The 19,894-nt window shown below is 57.4% G+C and overlaps 1 protein-coding gene across 1 annotated transcript; it reads left to right on the top strand.

The window, feature by feature from the left end:
* Window positions 1-8,984: 8,984 nt before the first annotated feature.
* LINGO3 (leucine rich repeat and Ig domain containing 3) lies at window positions 8,985-19,443 on the top strand. The gene is made up of 2 exons (XM_084796684.1): window positions 8,985-9,076; window positions 16,191-19,443. Exon 2 carries the CDS (start codon window positions 16,237-16,239, stop codon window positions 18,004-18,006), a length of 1,770 nt encoding a protein of 589 aa, XP_084652810.1. The 5' UTR covers window positions 8,985-9,076; window positions 16,191-16,236; the 3' UTR covers window positions 18,007-19,443.
* Window positions 19,444-19,894: the final 451 nt, after the last annotated feature.

The following is a 19,894-nucleotide window of genomic DNA, read 5'->3' as shown; positions in this document are numbered from 1 at the left end:
CAGCCTTCAGTGCTGCCACCCTCCCCTCAGCTCCCCCAAAGTCAGCAAAGCTTGTTCCTGGCCCTCCTCAGAATTGCCACTACTCCTCACCTCCAGGAGGCAAAGCCCCTGTCTCCCAGCCCTCCCTCCTCCTCTGAATGCTGTGTAACTTAGGAGGAGTGTCCGCCCTTGCTGAACTCCAGTCTTGAGGGAACACAGAGGCCCTGCCCTACCATAGAAGGAGCAGCGTAGGCTCTGGAGAGTCAGAGCTCAGAAACTGGCATGGTTTCGCTCCACTTCACCTGGGAGTGATGGACCAGTTCCTAAAAGAGCTGCCCTTCATGGGGGTGATCTGCACAAAGTGGGGTGCCCCCTGCTAGCTTCCAGCTACTTTGTTTGCCTTATAGTACACGGCGTGATGCACTGTCGTACACCACAACAAAGTGGTGGATGTTGTGCTGGGAACTTAGCCTCGCTGGCAAAGGAGCACAGAGTGTCCCTGTTCCCTGTAGGAGGGCCCAGAAGCCGCAGCTATGTGGGGAGGCCAGCATAGAACATGTTGCCTTGGAGACGCAGAAAACTGCAGACCCTATCAACTCTGGTCCAGTGAGTGTCTTGAGGCCATGCCTGTCTGTCAGCCCTGCGCTTGGGACGCCGAGGCAGGAAGGTGGCAAGTTCCAGGGACAACCTGGGCTGCAGAGTAGGAGCCGCCTCAGCAGTACAGCAAAAGTGGACCGGCACCAGGAGGGCGTGGCGGGTCAGAGTACTTACCCTCAAGCCTGCTGACCTCAGTTTGGTGCCCAGAACATACAAAGGTAAAAAAGCAAGTCCCACACATGCCATTGACACTTGTACCCATGGATAAAAACAGACTGTCCACACACGAGAGGTGATTAAAGAGCTGCAGGCTGCTGTCTGTGATACAACAGCACAGACATCGGCACAGCCCAGGGACAGCTGCGGGCTGAGCACACACTGTACAGATGAGTCCCCACTTGGGGATTTTTTTTTTTCTCTAGAAAAAAATTAGCCGGGCATGGTGGTGTGTAGGCTCAATTTTCTTTCTTATCAATTATATTTTATTATGAACCTATTAAACGAGCCCACCTCCCTAACAACCTGACTAATCCAAACAATCGGAAAAGGAGATTAAAGAATACCATAATGAAACCTTAAGGATATCAGTTCTGAGGCCCTTCAGTGGTGCACACCTTTAATCCCAGCACTTGGGAGGCAGAGGCAGGCTTCTGTGAGTTCGAGGCCAGCCTGCTCTACAAAGTGAGTTCCAGGATAACCAGGGCTACACAGAAACCCTGTCTGGGAGGGGGGGGGGAATTAGAAAAATTATTTTCTCTAATTTTTGTGATTTTTTTTCACATGTATGGATGTTTTGCCTGTGTGTACTTCTGTGCACTATGTGCCTGGTGGTCACAGAGGCCAGCAGAGAATAGAGAGTCCCCATGGAGTGGGAGTTACAGGCGTTTGTAAGCCACCATGTGGATGCTGGGACCCAACACTGGACCTCTGCAGCAGCTGAGCATCTCTCCAGCTCCTAATTTTTATAAACATTTTTAATATTGTGTGGCACATGTGGATGTCAGAGAACAGTTATGAGAGTCAGTTTCCTACGTCCACGTAGGGATAGAAGACACTCTTCGTCTGGTGTGGTGGCAAGCAGCATTGCCCACTGAACCATCTTGCTGCCCCTAATTTTTATTTTATGTATTTTATCTTATTTGAATTTTTTTTGTTGTTGTTTTTTTGAGATGGTTTCTCTGTGTAGCCTTAGCTGTCCTGGACTCACTCTGTAGACCAGGCTGGCCTCAAACTCACAGCGATCCACCTGCCTCTGCCTCCTGAGTGCTGGGATTAAAGATCCCCCCCCTAGGCCTGGCCTCTAATTTTTATTTGAAACTTGAGATTTTGCAGTTGTGTGACTCAGTTTTGTAGACAACAGTGTCCTGTCGCAAAGTCAAACGGTTGGACATGTCTCAAGAGTCTCTTGCCACCTTGGGACATGAGAAAGTGTTCAAAGGCCTTGGCGAGCCGGATCCAGCTCTGAATGTTTTAAATTTTTTAAAAGGAGAAATTTAATATTTAATGTTTTTCCTTAATATTACATTGAAATTTTAAATTTTTACCAGGTGTTGGGAGGGAGACAAGCAGATATGGACGGGGACACGATGGGGATTTAGAGAGGTGAAGAGGCAGAGGGGACAGAGCAGCAGAGAGGATCCAGGCTTCCGCCACCCACCCCGCTGCTTGCCCTGCCAACCTGCTGCCCCCAGACCCCGCCCTTCCTGCTCCCCAGCCTCCGCCATTGCGGGCGCGGGGGCTGCAGCAGGGGCCTCTGGCCATCAGCCCAGGGACCCGGCCTGCTGCACGTGCTGGTCACCACAGCCCTCCAGGTCTTTGCTGAGAGGCTGCGGGTCTTGTGCAGGGAGGCCCCACTCTGGGAGACCCTGCAACTGGGGAACAGCAGACATGTCACAGCTTGACTGCAGCTCATCCGGACAACCCTTGAGACGCCAGGTCACAGCAGCTTCCAGAAGCTTCAGAAAGTGGGCCAGATCCTCCAGGCTCCGATGGTCAGCACCACTTGCCTTGTCTGGCTCTCCCTCCCTCCCTCCCTCCCTCCCTCCCTCCCTCCCTCCCTCCCTCCCAACCTCTTCATTAGTCTGCTTTCTGCAACGGGACCATGCGGCTGTGGCCCAGAGACAGTAAGAAACTTCGACCTAGCGTCACACAGCTCCTTAACTATGGGGACATGGGGATACAGCCCAGGCGACATGGGGTGCTGGTGAGGGGCACGGGGATGCAGGTACCACAAAGTGGGGGGCTGTGGGGGCCGTGGGCATAAGGGGTGGGGTTCCAAATCCAAAGGGGCTATTGCTGTAGCTTAGAGATAGACTGCTTGCCTAAGCCGGTCATTCCCCACTGGGGACGTGCTTGGAGGCAGGAGGATTAGAAGTTCAAGTTCACCCTGTCTCAAAAAACCAAAAATAATTAAATAAATAGAAGTTCAAGTTCATCCTCAGCTATAAGGGGATGGGGACTGGGGAGCAAGCAGGTGGGGACAGAGTGTAGCCAGGACCACAGAAAAGGGACACCTCCTCTCTCACAGGGAGGCCTCGCCCCAGCCCGGGTGCTGTTCCGGAAGAACCCCAACAGCTCCGTGTACACTGGGACCTTCTGCCACCTGACCCCCTGCATCAGGGACAGCGTTGCCGCTCTCTGCTCGGGGAACTGGACAGATCAGGCCTGACCCAGCCTAGCCATGAGGAGTGGATTCCCACAGGAAGGATCCAAGGGGCTGTTGGCTGCCGGGGAACACCCCAGGCACAGGATGGATGGAGGTTGGGCGTCCCAGGAAACCTCTTTGCAACTCTTCCACAGCACCTGTTGCCTCCTCGCTCCCCGTGGGCTCTCCAGCTTTCCCCACGGGGTGGGGGGCGGGGCCAGGTCTCTTACACAATAAAAGTCTATAGTAGGTGATCTTCAGATGCTACAGCCAGGACCTTGCTCTACCATATCCGGCAGGGCACGGTGGCCCCGAGCAGCAGAGGCCACGAATCTCCCAGGCACAAAGGTCCTGTGACCACTAACATTCTCATGCCAAGCGGCTGTGTGAGCGTGAAGCCAGGGCGGACAGCAAAGGCAGGAAATGGAAGCTGAGAGGGTCAGACTGGGTAGCACATACCTCTGAGCCCAAGTATGGGGCCACTGTGGCAGGAGGATCGCCAATTCAAGGCCAGTCTGCGCTATATATTCAGACCCAGTATCCAAAACAAAAACGGGCTGGCCAGATGGCCCAGTGGTTAGAGGCACTCGCTGCCTGACTTCTGTCGCCAGAACCCACATGGTGGAAGTGAGGACCGGCTTGTCCTGTGATCTGAACATGACCAGATCTACACCCACTTGGGGAACTTGGAATCAAACAAGCCCCACATCGGCCCACACTCCCACTTCCAGCTAGTGCTGTCAAAAATAGGCCCGTGATTCAGCCATATCCATGGGTCACCTGACACCACGCATCCCCCTAACTCCATCCGCCAAGTGAAGTGACATCAGGGCTTGTGGACTTGCTCAGGAATAGCGACCCACAGGGGGGCTGGGGGCGTGGTCATGTGAGGAGCCACCACTTAGAATTCCCCAGTGAGGGGCTGGGGGTGTGGCCAGGGTGGAGCCCCGCCCAGAATCCACCAGGGAGGGGCTGGAGGCGTGGTCAGGGTGGAGCCCCGCCCAGAATCCACCAGTGAGGGGGGCTGGGGCGTGGTCATGGTGAAGCCCCGCCCAGAATCCCCAGCGAGTGGGGAACTGGGCGTGGTCAGGGTGGAGCCCCGCCCAGAATCCCCCAGTGAGAGGCGGAAGTAGAACTCCAGGGTGAGCACTTTGAGCGCTGACAAGCCCTGGATTCATCAGCAGCACCACAAAGCCACAAAAAACAAATCGATCTGGAAGCTCCCCAGGAACTCATGCCTCCAATTTTTGTTTGTTTGTTTGTTTGATTTGGTTTTTCGAGACAGGGTTTCTCTGTGTAGCTTTGGCTGTCCTGGACTCGCTTTGTAGACCAGGCTGGCCTCGAATTCACAGCGATCCACCTGCCTCTGCCTCCCACATGCTGGGATTAAAGGCTGTGCCACCACGCCCGGCTCATGCCTCCAATTCTTAAAGAAACTAGAGGCAGAAGGAGTATTTTCCAACGAGTTCTGAGGCAGCAGGCCCCGCCGGAAGAGGTTGAGACAGAAGCCAGAGGCTGGGGCAGTTAACCCAGACTGGTATGGGCGAGACACACCTGCGTCCTGGCTTTTCAAACCACAGGTGCCTACATCGAGCTCTGAAGCCAGCATGGCAGAGTGACACCATCTCAGGAAAATCTTCATTCATAGGCAGCCAGGCCTGGTGGCCCATACTGGCGTCGCATTGAAAAATGCTGAGGCAGGAGGATGACGAGCTGCAGGCTGGTTTGGGCAGTGAGATGGTGCTGGTCTCCACCTGGCACTTGGTGATAGCCAGAGTTCTGCCCTGGGACCTTCACAAGTTGACCTCTGACCTCCGCGTGTGTCAGTATGCATGACCCACTCACAAAATAAATGTAAGAAATATAATTTTTCAAAAATGATTCCGGGCCCCAGTTCCAGATGTTGCATGCGCCCTTAATACCAGCCCTCAGGAGGCAGAGGCAGGCGGATCTCTAAGTTCGATGCCAGCCTGGTCTACAGAGCGAGTTCATGGACAGCCAGGGCTACAGAGAAGCCCAGTGTGTGTGTGGGGGGGGTTATCTGTGTGTACCCCAGCTTTTGAATTCTGGGCATTTGAAGTGAGGTCCTCATGCTTGTCAACAAACACCTTCACCGACCGACCGAGCCAGCTGCTAGCCTTTTCTTCTTCAGTATACGTATCGGCGCGTCGCCTACATGTCTGTACACGTGTGGGCCATTTCTGAGCAACTCAGAAGGGGCTGTCAGGTCCCCCCGGGACTGGAGTCACAGGTGTATGTGAGCTGCCCTGTGGATGCTGGGAACCGAACCCAGGTCCTCTGTGAGAGCAGCCAGTGCTCTAATCACTGAGCTATACCTTTAAAGCCAAGAGACCACTCTCCTCCCTCGCTCCCTCCCTCTCTTTCATGTTTTGAGCCTGTGGAACAAGAGGCCATTTCTTCAATGATTTCTAGTAAGTTCCCTCTGGGAGCGGAGTCCACATAGGAAGGGCCCTCCCACACCGCCAGGCAAACCCGGCTGTAATTCTCTCGGCCTAGAGCTTTGTGTGTACCTAACTTCCCTTCCGGTACCGTTTCCGACGTCACCACCCCTGTGACTGTCCAGACACTTGTTGACCACAAGCAGCTGTGGGGACAGCACATATCTGCTCAAAGCCGTGGGGACATTAACATGATCCACGGTTTACAGATGGGGCCATTAGGCGTCAGAGAGGTCTGTCACTGACCTGAGGACACACAGCAATGAGCCTGTGGGCCCAGAACACCTGGAACCCTTCGCCTCAAACCTTAGTAACACAGGGGAGCCCACTGGTCGGGAGTTCAGGGGTACAGTAGCTCTCAGCTGCTGAAGGGAAGATGGAGGAAGAGGGGGGAATTCGTTTCAAAATTCATTCCTGCGTGTCAGCATGGGGACCCCCACGCTGTCCCCAGACGACTCGGAGTTGAGCATGCCTGCCCTCCCTCCAAGGCCGTCACTCATCCCCCCCAAGCCACACCCACGCTTGCTTCCTCACAGGCTAGAGCCACCCTTTCCACCCAGGTGGTCCATCTCCATGGCAACGTCACATCTGCAGGTGGTCGTAACCTTGGCAACCAGGTGCTAACCGCCCCACTGCCTGGAAGGCTGTGACCCTCCTGTCACTCTCCCACGCAACCTCCTCACCGAAGCAAGGCAGCTCTGAAGAGCTGCAGGGTGGGGGTGGGGGAACCTGTGGAGGACACTGAGCTCAGAGACGGCAAGAGACATCCCAGGGTCACACAGCAGCCGGGCCTGGGGACGCCACACCCACCACCCTCAGTCAGGCCTTACACACAAGTTTGCTATCTATTAAGTGCCAGCTGTATGTCCTCAGCTGACTCCCACGGGTGACGCACTGGCTGAGGGGATAGGGGAGAGAACGCGGTGGCCTTCGGAAGCCCCCCACTCTCTCCTGCTCAGGCCACGCCCATCCTGTTCGCCGTCACCTATGCCTTTAGTTCAAGCGAGAGCCTGGGACGCCGAGCGTGTGCAGGGAGGCCTGGCTGCAGGGAGACAGGGGGAAGGGAAGACATAAATATGATGAATGAGTAAATTATAGGATATCTTAGGAAATTGCAGGGAGGCTGGGAGCGGGGGACAGAAGGCGGCTGGGTGGGGATGTGAGTCAGGAGGAAGCAGGGGCGGGCAGGGCAGACGCTAGGGAAGGCAGCACTCGGCTCTGTAGCGGGAACAGCATGTGCAAAGGTCCTGTGGCGGGAGCCAGGCCCCTCCGCTGTCCTGCTCTCACTCTCCCATCTCCAGAGTAACGAGAAGGAGCTGGACGGAGCGCCCCACCCACCCACCACCCGCCCCAAGCGCCCTGGACCCCTCCCCGGGTCATTAAAGCTGTAGTCTGCAGTGCTAGGTACCGGAGCTCCCTGGTCCTCAGACTTGGAATATCCCTGGCCCTCCCTGGACCCACCCCTGGCTTTGGTGGTAGCTGTCTCCTGATCCGCGGAAAGCCTGGTATATACCATGTAGTTTTGTATGCAGTAGGCACTCAGCACCACCTGTCCATCAGTTCCCAGAACCAGGTTGTCAGAAGCTCAGAGCCACAGGAAACCTGCCTGACCTCACATAGCATATCAGTGCAACGACAGGGCCCACCTAGTGTGGAATTGGGGTCTACCTCCAAGGATATTGGGGTGGTCACTTCTTTTTCTGGGCCTTTCCTTGGCTCGGAAGGGAGTTTCTCACTTGCTTCCTGACCACATGGCTCGAGGACGGACCTGGTCTATGGCCTCCCAGGATGCAGTTTCTGGGCCTCAGGCCAATGCGACAGTCTGGGAACGGAGCCTGCTTGAGTCACAGGTGGCGGAGTCAACGCCAGGCTGCCACTAAACCACTGGAGGACACAGAGGGCGCACGAGGGGTGTTGGGGGGGGGGACAGTGCAGGACATGCCCCAGCTCCCTGCAGCGAGGCCCACAGGTCACCCCTCACCAGGGACAAAGGCAGCAGAGCCTCCAGCGCACTCACATTGTCACAGCAAGGACGGGGCCATGTGGAGCCAGTTCCTTGGGATGGATGCTCACAGGGCCTCTGCTATAGGGTGACACCCTCTTCTTTCTCACACCTCCCACCCTGCACCCCTCGGCCTGAGCCCCCAACTGCGGCACTGCTGGTCCTAGACAGTCCATACCTCAGCTTTTTCTTCCTCTTCTCCTTTTTTTTCTTTTGAAAGATTTATTATAGAACATACAGTGGTCTACATGTACCCATGCAGGCCAGAAGAGGGCACCGGATCACATTCTAGATGGTCGTGAGCCACCAAGTGGTTGCTGGGACTTGAACTCAGGACCCCTAAAAGAGCAGCCAGTGCTCTTAACCTCTGAGCCATCTCTCCAGCCCCATACCTTTGTTTTTAAAGATTTATTTTGTTTTGTTTTTTTGAGACAGTGTCTCTCTATGTAGCCCTGGCTGTCCTGGACTCACTCTGTAGACTAGGCTGGCCTCGAACTCACAGCCTCTGCCTCCTGAGTGCTGGGATTAAAGATTTGTGCCACCACCGCCTGGCTGAGACTTATCTCTCCTCTCTCTCTCTCTCTCTCTCTCTCTCTCTCTCTCTCTCTCTCTCTCTCTCCCCACCCCCCACCCCTACCCTGTGGACACGGGAGGGCATCAGACCCCTTGGAACTAGAGTTTCACAAAGTTGTGAGCTACCATGTGGGTGCTGGGATCTGAACGCTGGTCCTCTGCAAAAGCAGCCAGTGCTCTAACTGAGGAGGCTTCTTTCTGGCTCCCCCTCTATCTCTTTGTAGTGTATGCATCTGTTACCTACACCAGGCCTCATGTGCCAAGGTGCACAGCAAGGTCCGGGTGCAGGGAAAGACTCCAAGGGTTACTGTGGCAGCCACAGCCCTAGCTGGCAGGTGGAGAAAGGCCAGCGGGGAGCAGTGGGGAGCCTAGGAGCTCTCAGGAACTCAGTGAGGAGCAAGGCCACTGGGGATGAGATTTGGCAGTCCTGACAGGTGTGCAGTTCCATGCAGATAGAGGAGGTCTGGCTTGGGGGGAGGGAAAGTAGAGAGTTGGCGGTTTCCAGAAGGTTCCAATGGGACAACCTGCCCTATCTGAGGAGCTCCCAAGCATTTCTCGGTACTCAGTGTCTGCGGAGGCCGGGAGGGCCCGGAGATGCCAGGCACGCGGAGTGCCCGGGGGCTGCGTCCCCGTCTGCCCCCAACCTGCTCCAACACGTGTCGCGCGCGCCCCTTGCAGCCCGCGCGCGCCCTGGCCATGCGCACGGGGATGCGCAGCGGGAACGCGCACGGCGGAGCCCGGGAGGCGGCGGTGGCGGCGGTGGCGGTGGCTCCTGGCGGCTCCGAGCGGCCCCCGCGCCCTGTCCGAGGAGGAGCCGCCCAGGTGAGTGTCAGCGCTGCATTCCGGAGACCCCATCCCCCGAATCCCCAAGCGCGCTTCTCTCTAGCCCTTCTGCGGCCCCCGGAAAACTTCGGGGTCCTCCTCGCCTCTGGAGATGCAGAGCCTAGGGAATCGAGGGGCACATCTCGGGGAGCACCCTGGGGGACGCGGAATGGGGATGCGCACTGCGGCAGGGGGACACCCGGGATGGAGCCGCGGCTTGGCCACCTGAGATCGCCGGCCAGCCAGTGCAGGGCGATGTGCGCGAGGTGAATTGGGGGGGTCTGCACGCAGGACTCACGCATATTTGGGGTCCCGATCCCGTGGGAAGGGACTGCGGTGCTGGGTAGAGCCTCCCACTGGGCAGGCCTGTGCCCCGTAGCAGCCACGGTGGTCGGAGCATCTGTCCATCCCATGCCAGAAGCCAGGCCTGGTGTCCCCTGGGTACTGGGCCTGACCAGGGAGGCCACTGGGCCCCATTCAACAAGTTGGGAGGTGCAGAGCTTGGGTTCCAGTTGGACAGGTGTTCCCACCCCATCTTAGAGTCCCCAAGACACAGGTGTCCTTCTATCCTGTGGGGGAGGACTCAGAAGTTGGGGGTCTGGTGCATTGGGGAAGCTGCGTTGATACCAGGTGGTTTCTTGGTGGTCGTGGTGGTGGCAGCGGGCAGCGGCGGCACCCAGAGCCCAGGCTGAGACTCTGTGGCTCTGAGTTGCATGATGGGGGAGTGGGGCGAGGGGCGGGGTGGGATCGGATGCCTGCAGTTTGGTGGCGGCAGGAGGGGCTATTTAGGGGTCGGAACCCGATGGGAACTTTTAGCCAGAGCAGAACTGTCAGGCGAGGTAACCCAGGAGGACTCCCTGGAGGAGGCTTTAGGCTACACAGGTTGTCAGAAGGTGTTAAGGGCGGAATGACAGGAGGCAGAGGGGCTCAGCTGGAAACCTTTTGGGGGTCCTGAAGGCTTAAAAAGCTCAGCCCTGGCTTGGATAGTCTCAGGTAACCCCATAGGTGTCCCTTCCACACAGAGGCCCGGATGAGGTGGGGAGGAGGAGGAAGCCACCTAGGATAGGGTGGGAGGCTCAGTGGGGTACCCCTCAGCTTTTTAGTTGCTCTCCATCCCTGGTTCCTTCCTACAATTGACATCCCATCGCCCCCAGGATCAGGGGGTGTCAAGGCTGCTCCACCCTCACCCGGAGATTGCGCCAGGGCCACTGGGAAGTTCGAACAGTCGGCTCCCCCCCCCCCCATGCAGCACGCATGCGCGGCCGGCCTCAGTGTTTCCATCTGTAGAGTGGGGGTGGCCGCTGCCACCCACCCCCAGATGCAGCCAGGCATGTGATCGCGCCTCGAAGGAAGGGCGGGAGCACACAAGGTCCTGAAGCCGAGGCTTTTGTGCCTCTACCCACAGGGCTGTCATTCCTGGGCGCTCCTGACTCACTACCGACTCACCAGGTAGGCAGCCTGGTAGGAGAAGTTTACCCAGCGACCCCGTGCGTTCGGGGCGGGCAGCCTGGGTGAGCCGCCCACCGCCTCCCATGTCAATCTCGAGCTGAGAATACTGACGAGTTGGGATTTAGTTTAAAAACAAAAAACAAAAACAAAAAACAAAAACCAGAGCTGGTGTGATGCTCAAATTCCAAGGCATGATCACTCTGGCCCTGAGTCCCCTTCCCCTCCTCCCACAAATGTCGTGGCTTCTGTTCTCAGGGCTGGTGCATGAGTGGACACTGTGTACACTGAGGGCTTGAGTGTTCGATCATCTAGAACCTTCCTGTCCTTCACTTTTGTGGTGGGGAAGCCCACTACGCCCCTCGGGCACAGGCTACTAAGGAAATTGGGTCAGGAGGCCCCCCTACCCCCCAAATCGGTAGACAGGGACCCATGGCAGATGGGAGGCTAATTAGGGCTTTAATGAATTGTCATGGATTAAAAGCCCCAGGAGAACCTAGATCTAGGACAGAAGAATGTTCCAGGCCTGGAGCTGGAGGGGGGGGGGCTGGGAAAGTGTCCCCAAAAGTGTGGTCAGAGAGAGAGTACTGTGTCGGGGTGTTGCCAGGCCTGTCCTCACCCCCAGTTTATCCCTATTCTCATTGTGGGGGGGGACCAGGGTTGAAGGACAGGTGGCCACTGACCCATCTCCCCACGGCGCCGGGGTTCATCCTTTCCCAGGGCCTCAGAGTCTTGCGGCCTCCAAGCTGCTCCATGGGTGTAGATCTTGGGGGCCTCTATCAGTCCTCTGCACTGTGGCTTCGGCAGATGTCGGACCCCTGGGACGACCCCATCTTCCCCTCAACAGGAAACAGTGCCTGGCTGCTAGAGGCCACTCCCTCCCCGAAACCACAGTGACCCTGGGTGCGAGTTCCCCCAGCTGCCATAGGAGCTCATCCCCCCTAAGACCTAGGCAGTGGGGCTGGCCCAGGGAGCACCCCAGGGCTCTCATCTCCTGTCACCCTCCTTGCCACAGCTCCAAGGTGACACTGGGCCCCAGAGCATCCAGGGCAGTCCTGAGCTTTTGAGGGCAGTGAGTTGGAGACCTGCTTCTAACCTAGGTGGAAGGGTCTAGAAGCAAGCCAGTCAGCGGACAAGCTGAGTTTTGCTCCCTGCCCCAGCCCAGGGGACCTGCTGAGCCTTCAGCAAAACAGGAAACTGGCACTCAAGAGGGACATGGCAGAGCAGAGCTCTGGACCCGGGGTGTGCATCTGTGAACACATATGTGGAGGTCACGGGACAACTAGTGGCGGTCTGTTCGTCTGTCCCACCGTGTGGATCCGGGCTTGGCAGCAAGTGCTTCATAGAGCGCGTTTCTGACCACGCGCCACTCTCTTGTCCCGTGTTCCACCAAGCCTCCCTATTGTCCCCTGCACTGACTGGGACAGGGTGACCTGGTCTCAGCTCTGCAGCCCCTCCTCACTTTCTCCACCACCTTCGGTTGAATTAGTTATTCGTATTTATTATGTTTGTTCACCCTCAGTGAGCGACAGGGACGCAGTAGGACGCACTAGGGCACCGTGGTAGGGACATATCCAGGATTTGTGGGTACCCAGGGGCTGGAAAGTGGAAGGCATGATGACTCGTGGTGCTGTGGGTCTCTTTTGGGGTGATGGAGATCTGAGTTAGAGGTGTCTGTTATATGTGGACGTGCTTAGAGGCCCTGGGAGTCCACTTGAAATTGTGGGGCCCCAGCTCAGGGTGACATGACCTACGGGTTGGGAGAACAGTGACCAGTGAGCACTCAGGACCAGCCCAGGCTCCAGGCCCTGCCAAGCCACTGCGGTGGCTTCTCATGCATATTAATGAGTCATGTCCTTGAAGCCTTAGCTGACTCTTTCTTCCACGGGGTCCATACCGGACGGATGTGCCAGACCCCCACGAAGCCCAGCCAGGGCGGTCTCAATGGTGGCTGCATGAGCCGGCCCAGGCAGTCTGGCGTCAAGGGTTCCACCATAGGCATGGGGGTGAGAGGCCAGAAGTCTTGAGATTCTGGTCTCTGAGGCAGCTGTCTGCCCCCGTGGTCAGGTGCAGAGCCTCTGAGGGGCCTTTGGGACAAAGCTGCCCCCTTGTTATACCTTTTCTATTCTTAGTTTTGTGCTGTTAGCATCGGGGTCTCTTGCAGGCAAGACTAGTGCTCCACTCCTGGCCACGCCCCCAGCCCCTCACTGGGGGATTCCGTGTTGGGCTTTACCCCTTAGCCACACTCCAGCTTTCTTTTTCTGTTTTTCTTTATAAATTAAAAAAAAAAAAACTTATTTGGGTTTGGAGGATATGGGTCTGTTTTTTATTTCTTGGTTGTTGTTTTCTTTCTTTTTTTCTTTTTCTTTCTTTTTTAAAATTAATTATTTATTTAATTATTTTTGAGACAGGGTTTCTCTGTGTAGCCTTGGCTGTCCTATAGCTCACTCTGGCTGGCCTCAAATTCACTGAGATCCACCTGCATCCACTTTCCAAGTGCTGGGATTAAAGGAATGCACCACCATGCCTGGCTAACGGCCCCCCCCCAACTGATGTATTTATTTTATATGTAGAGTATTTTGGCTGCCTGTATGTCTGACTGTGCAGCATCTGTGTGCAGTGCCCCTAGGAAACCAGAAGAGGGCATCAGAGCCCCTGGAAATACAGTTACAGGGGGCTGTGAGCTGCCCGGTCGGTGCTGTGCTCTGCCGGATGAGCCGTCCCCAGCCCCTCGCGTTTGTTTTGAGGGAGCAGCTCACTAAGTTGTGGCTTGTCCTGGAACTGACTGGTCCTTCCTCCGCCTCTGGGGAGATGGGGTAGCAGGTGTGGGCCACTGTTCCCATAGGTTTGAGGTGTCTTTTTATTCTTATTTCTTTGACAGAGCTGCCAGCACCTGGTGGGTTGCTCTGGGGGTTGAGCAGAGCACCCCTTTTTTTCTGGCTTGTCAGAACACAGGGTGGAGCCAGGACAGCTCAAATCCCCAGGTGTGAGCTTCAGATGTGAGGGACCAATCTGGGAGACACCAGAGAGGTCCCTGTCCTTGGAGCTGGATTGAGGGGGAGCCCAGGGGGACTCACACAGGACAGGCAAGTGACAGAGTACTTAGCCAGTGCTACTGCCTCACACCTGTCAGCGCTTGGGAGGCTGAAGCAACTGCAGGATTGACAACAGCCCGAGGTCTGGCTGTAGGTCTCTCTGAGCTAGTCTCAAAGTCAACAGCAAGAACAAAAAAGCCTCACAGTAGTTGGTTGAGTCCTCAGAAGGTGAGAGACACTTCACCTCGGGCCAGGACCTCCAGAGATGTCTTTGTGGGTATCTGTCCCCCAAGGCCACAGGGCAAGAGGTGTGACAGAGAGATCAGCCATTGAGCTAGGCACAGCCCCCCAGCCCCATTCCCAGTGGCCCGGAAGCCTTCTCTCTGCCTGCCTTCTTAGACATCAGGCACCAGCAATCCAGAAGGTTCTGACCCTACAGTGATCCTCAGGTCTTCCGGGGCTCCTATCATGCCTGCCTGTGCCATCCAGCACCCCTAAGTGTGCAGAGGTGGGGAGGGCGTTCCCACCTTCCCGCCCTCCCACGCCTCGGTCAGCAAACACCCAGAGAGGGCAAATCAGGCCCCTCAGTAAGCACACAGTAAAAAGGGGCTGGGTCCAAGTTGGGAACTGGCAGTTGCCTCAGACAGCTGCCCGCACCCCCTCCCACCCCACCTCCCCCCTGCTGTTTTTCTGACATCCTTTGGAGGAGATGACAGCAGCAGGCCTGCCAGGAGAGGTTAGAGTTGAAAAACTAGGTCACCCTTTGAGTGGCCCCTGCTGGGCTGGCTCAAGAGATCTGCTGTCCCTGCGTGGTGGAGTAATTATAGGGAGAGCACTCGCTGAGCCCTGGAGGGATCTTATGGCTGAGGTTTGACAAGTGGAGGCCAGAGCGGGTGCAGGGGCCATCAGTGATCACCCAGGGAGGCTGTGGTTCAGTGGCTGCGACCCAGAGACACCTGACCTATCAGTGCTTGGCCATGTTTGCCAGAACTCGAGGGTCTTTTCCAAGCCTAGGTACTCTGGAGGCAGAGACTAAGATCAGGTATTCAAGACCAGCCACACAGACGGCTCCAGGCCAGCCTGAGCTACTTGAAGTCCCATCCCCCCAAAAAAATATACACACAGCAAAGTCTGCGAGGGGCTGGGGTACAAGGAGTGGACGCTTGTGTGGCTGTGAGGCAAAGAGGTGACGGTGATGGCTCAGCGGTGAAATGCTTGCTGCTCAAGTCAAAAGACCTGAGTTCAAATCCCCGTACCCCACATAAGAAGATGGCACAAAGGCACACTTCTGTCTAAAAAAGTAGGAGGACCCCTGGAGCTTGTGGCAGAAGAGTCTGGCTCAATCAGCAGACGTTGGGTCCCACTGAGAGACATGTCTCAAAACACAAGATTGAGAATGAATGCACAAGACTGTGTCTAACTCTGGGATCCATACGAGTGAACACACAACAAGAAAGACAGACGCAGCTGGGCATGGTAGCGCAGGCCTTTAATCTCTTGGGAGGCAGAAGCACGCAGATTTCTGAGTTCAAGGTCAGCATGGTCTACAAAGTGAGTCCAGGACAGCGAGGTCACACGGAGATACACTGTTTCCAAAAAGAGAGACAGAAGACAGGATTTAGGCAGGGCTCCACCCTGACCACGCCCCCAGCCCCTCACTGGGGGATTCTAGGCAGGGGCTCTCTCCTTTGTGCCTTTGCCTTCAGGTCAGCCTCATAGGCCTGGCTTACTCAGTCAGCAAGGCTGCTGGTATGCTCTGTGGAACACTGAGGAGACAGGGAGGCCCGCACAGACTGAGAGGTGCTAGTAGTCTTGCCTGGGGGGCTTCAGCTGCTAAGATGCCATAAATAGCTGCCTGGCAGATGGAAAGCTGTGTTGCAAAAGAGGCCAGGCAGCTCAGTCCAGCTGTCCCTCTGCCACCTCAACCCCTGGGTCCCGGGTACAGTCAGGCTGCCTGGGAGAAATAGAGGTTCAGCCTAGTCAGGCAGGCACTGCAGGGTTCTCCTGCCCTCTGTCCCCACCTGTAGCTCAGTCTCCCTCCATCCAGTCTTAGGGCTTTTGTCCTGGCTGTCCCTCCAACCTAGAATGCTTTCTCGTAGCCACTGAGACTTACCATGAGTCACCAATTGGGGGGCCCACCTGTCACAGTCCCAGACTCCAGACAGCCAAGCTCAGTGTCCACTAGGCCTGGTCCCTCTAAGGTGCTGGGCAGGGACCTTCCTGTCTCTTAGGTTCTGAAGCATAGCTATACCACCCAGTTCTGCCTCCATCTTCAAAGTCAGCCTCTGCTACGTAGGGCCAGCCTGGTCTACGAGCGAGCTCATCCTGGGCTTACGAGCAAGCTTCTTTTTGGCCCCACCCACTTGTTCTGAGTGTTTCTTGAATTCTCACTGAGTGGCCTTTGGGGACTTGGTCTCTCATGGAGCACAATGTCCTCAAGGGGCCTGCAGGTGTGGTTCGGAGCCTCGCTCCATTTCACTGCTGAGTAATACTCCACCGTGGATGGCCCAGGCTGTTCCTGCTGTCTGTCCATGGGCTCCGAGTTTCTATCACGCATACTGTCACTGTGGGCATCCGTGTTAAGATCGTGGGTCAACGTCCCTGATGCCCCCCCCACTTGCGTCCCATTCCAGGTGTCCTGGACGATGCTGGCGTGGCCCTAGGCCCAGACCCTACACCATGACCTGCTGGCTGCACATGCTGGGCTTGCACTTGCTGCTGCTGCCCACGGCGCCCCTGGCTGTGGGCTGCCCCGCGCGCTGCGAGTGCTCGGCGTCCACCCGCACCGTGGCCTGTGGGCGCCGCCGGCTGACCGCCATCCCTGAGGGCATCCCGGCCGAGACGCGCCTGCTGGAGCTGAGCCGCAACCGCATCCGCTGCCTGAACCCCGGGGACCTAGCCTCGCTGCCCACCCTGGAGGAGCTGGACCTCAACCACAACGTGATCGCCCACGTGGAGCCGGGGGCCTTCGCCAACCTGCCCCGCCTGCGCATCCTGCGTCTCCGTGGCAACCAGCTGAAGCTCATCCCTCCCGGCGTGTTCACGCACCTGGACAGCCTCACGCTGTTGGACCTGAGCGAGAACAAGCTGGTCATCCTGTTGGATTTCAGCTTCCAGGACCTGCGCAGCCTTCGGCGGCTGGAGGTGGGCGACAACGACCTGGTGTTCATCTCCCGCAGGGCCTTCGCGGGGCTGCTGGGACTGGCCGAGCTCACGCTGGAGCGCTGCAACCTCACGTCGCTGTCCCCGGAGTCGCTGGGCCATCTGCGGGGCCTGGGCGCTCTGCGCCTCCGCCACCTGGCCATCCCCGCCCTGGAGGACCAGAACTTCCAGAAGCTTCCGGGCCTCTCGCATCTGGAGATCGACAACTGGCCGCTGTTGGAGGAGGTGGCCCCAGGCAGCCTGCGTGGGCTGAACCTCACGTCGCTGTCCATCACGCACACCAACATCACGGCTGTGCCCGCCGCCGCGCTGCGACAGCAGGCCCACCTCACGTGCCTCAACCTGTCGCACAACCCCATCAGCACGGTGCCACGCGGCTCGTTCCGAGACCTCGTGCGCCTGCGCGAACTGCACCTAGCCGGGGCCCTGCTGGCCGTCATAGAGCCACAGGCCTTCGTGGGGCTGCGACAGATCCGCCTGCTCAACCTGTCGGACAATCTGCTGTCCACGCTGGAGGAGAACACGTTCCACTCGGTGAACACGCTGGAGACGCTGCGCGTGGACGGCAACCCGCTGGCTTGCGACTGTCGCCTGCTGTGGATCGTGCAGAGGCGGAAGACCCTGAACTTCGACGGCAGGCTCCCCGCCTGCGCCACCCCCGCCGAGGTGCGCGGCGACGCTCTGCACAACCTCCCCGACTCCGTGCTCTTTGAGTATTTCGTGTGTCGCAAGCCCAAGATCCGGGAGAGGCGGCTGCAGCACGTGACCGCCACCGAGGGCGACGACGTGCGCTTCCTGTGCCGCGCCGAGGGCGAGCCCGCGCCCACGGTGGCCTGGGTGACGCCCCAGCACCACACGGTGACGACTGCCAGCCGGGGCCGGGCACGCGTGCTGCCCGGGGGCACGCTGGCCATCGCGGACACGCGGCCCCAGGACAGTGGCACCTACACATGCGTGGCCAGCAACGCAGGGGGTAACGACACCTATTTCGCCACCTTGACCGTCCAGCCGGCCGCCAACCGGACCCAGGGCGAAGGGCACAACGAGACACAGGTGGGCGTCCGGTTCCCGCTGGACCTCACCACCATCCTGGTGTCCACCGCCATGGGGTGCATCACCTTCCTGGGCGTGGTCCTCTTCTGCTTCCTGCTGCTCTTTGTGTGGAGCCGCGGCCGCGGGCAGCACAAGAATAACTTCTCCGTGGAATATTCCTTCCGCAAGGTGGACGGTCCGGCGGCCGCGGCCGGCCAGGGAGGCGCGCGCAAGTTCAACATGAAAATGATCTGAGCCAGCCCCATTGATGGGCTTGGAGTGGGAGACCTCCGACCAGTCTCAGATAATTTCCACCTATGCATATTTTTTCCCAGGGGTTAGGCACCGCGGCTGCTACAAGTCAGCTCACAGGCAGAACTTCCACGTTTTTTTGTAGACATCTGCGGACTGTTTTCCAGCAGATCACACCTTTTGCAGTTCCTGAAGTGTTTTCTAAGGGTTTCAACCTGTCTTTCCCGCCCTCTGCTACGGCTGCTGTGCAGGGACCGGAAGTGCTGGGGACACTCAGGGTCCAAGGTTCCTTATGCAGGTGCAGGCTGTGGCCTCCAAGTCCTTTGTCCTCTGTTTGCTCTACTCAACAGTCAGGTCCCCCAAATGCCTATAGTGGGGTCCCGGGACACAGGACAGACAGTGTGGCGAGTGGTTCCTCCTGGGCTGTGACACCACCTGTGTCACACACATGGCCCAGGGCTATAGTAGGGACTGCACTGGCCCAGCTCCTGCTCACTGCTAATTGGCCAACCCAGGGCTCCCCCAGGCTCGCAGCCACCCTGGGAGCCCTGCCCCCCCTCTCCATCCCTCCAGGAACTTCTGGGCCAGTGGGGCCACCTGCCAGGAGAAGCCATGTGCCCATGACCCCTCTGGATGGACATCTGCTAGCAGGTCCTAGGATGGACATCCTAGGAGCCTCTCAGGCCAGCCACACCCACTCTGGGATGGTGGGGGCGTGGCCAGAGGCAGGGCTGGATTGGAGCGCTCAGAGGTCCGACAGGTCATGACCCAGTAGCCTCTCCCACACAAGTTCCTCCCAGCCTCCACCTCTGTCCCTTCACAGTTAGGACACTGTTGACAGAGGGGACTTTGTGGGACTTAGCCAGAAACCAGGAAAACATGGACATTGTAAGACTGCAGCTCTCCTCCTACCTGCCCAGCTGTGACGACTGTGGTCCACTGGGACCCTCCGGGTCTGAACTTGCCACCTTTGCCTCTGTGCCAAGGCCAGGCCTTGCAGAGGCCCCCAATTGTGTCCAGACAGAAAGTCAACTTCATGCAAGGAAAGACTCAGGTCAGGCTTGGCTGGTCTGAACTTGGCTGGGAACGTGGGTGCCCTCTGGTCCTGCCTTCTCTAACCTTTGCATCCATAAAAAAGCGTCCCCAGGATGTGAGTGGAATGACATTTTCAGACTCCACCCCTGAGCCTGACAGGATTGACCCCTTTGATCCTGGAGCATCCTCTTCTAAGCCCCTGTTGCTATGGCAACCCCAGGGCCCTCAAAACAACCACCAACGAAATCCAAGTGCCTTTAGAGTCATTAAAAGACAGGAGGGGTGCACTCCGGGCAAGGTTAGGGTTCACAAAGTGTCAGTACATTACAGTGGGGTTCCCCAGTCTCAACAACCTCTTATCTTCTGCTGTGTTTGACTGAAATCCAATAAAAGAACCTGATTTAATACAAGTCAATTTTTTAGGTGGTATTATTACCATAGTAGGGGTGGGGGTGGGAGACATGGTGGCTGGGTCCCTTCGTTGAGATTTGGAAGCTACGTGGGTCTGATTGCAAGCGTGATGCAGGAGAGAAGCTGGTGGTGGCAGATACCAGGTGACCAGACACTGGAGGTGGAGGCAGGAGGATCAGGAGTTCAGGGTCAGCCTCAGCTTGGAAGCTGAAATGTTTATTGTCAGGGCTGGGGCTCACCTTGCATGCGGGAAGCCCTGGCTGTCCCCAGCACCTCAGACACTTGGTGTCACCAGCAGCTGTGTAATATGTCTGTTATCTCACACTAGGAGGCTGAGTTCAAGGGCAGGTGGGCTACTGAGGGAGACAGAGTGTAGGTGACTGTGGCAGGCAGGATCTGGGAGGTGAACACCTTTACTGCAGCACCGAGGAGGACAGTGATTTTC

Source organism: Acomys minous (assembly GCF_964271855.1).
Source record: "Acomys minous genome assembly, chromosome: 9".
NCBI lineage: Eukaryota > Metazoa > Chordata > Mammalia > Rodentia > Muridae > Acomys > Acomys minous.
Note: the sequence above shows the minus strand (reverse complement) of the source record. Positions and strands in the feature narration are given on the sequence as shown.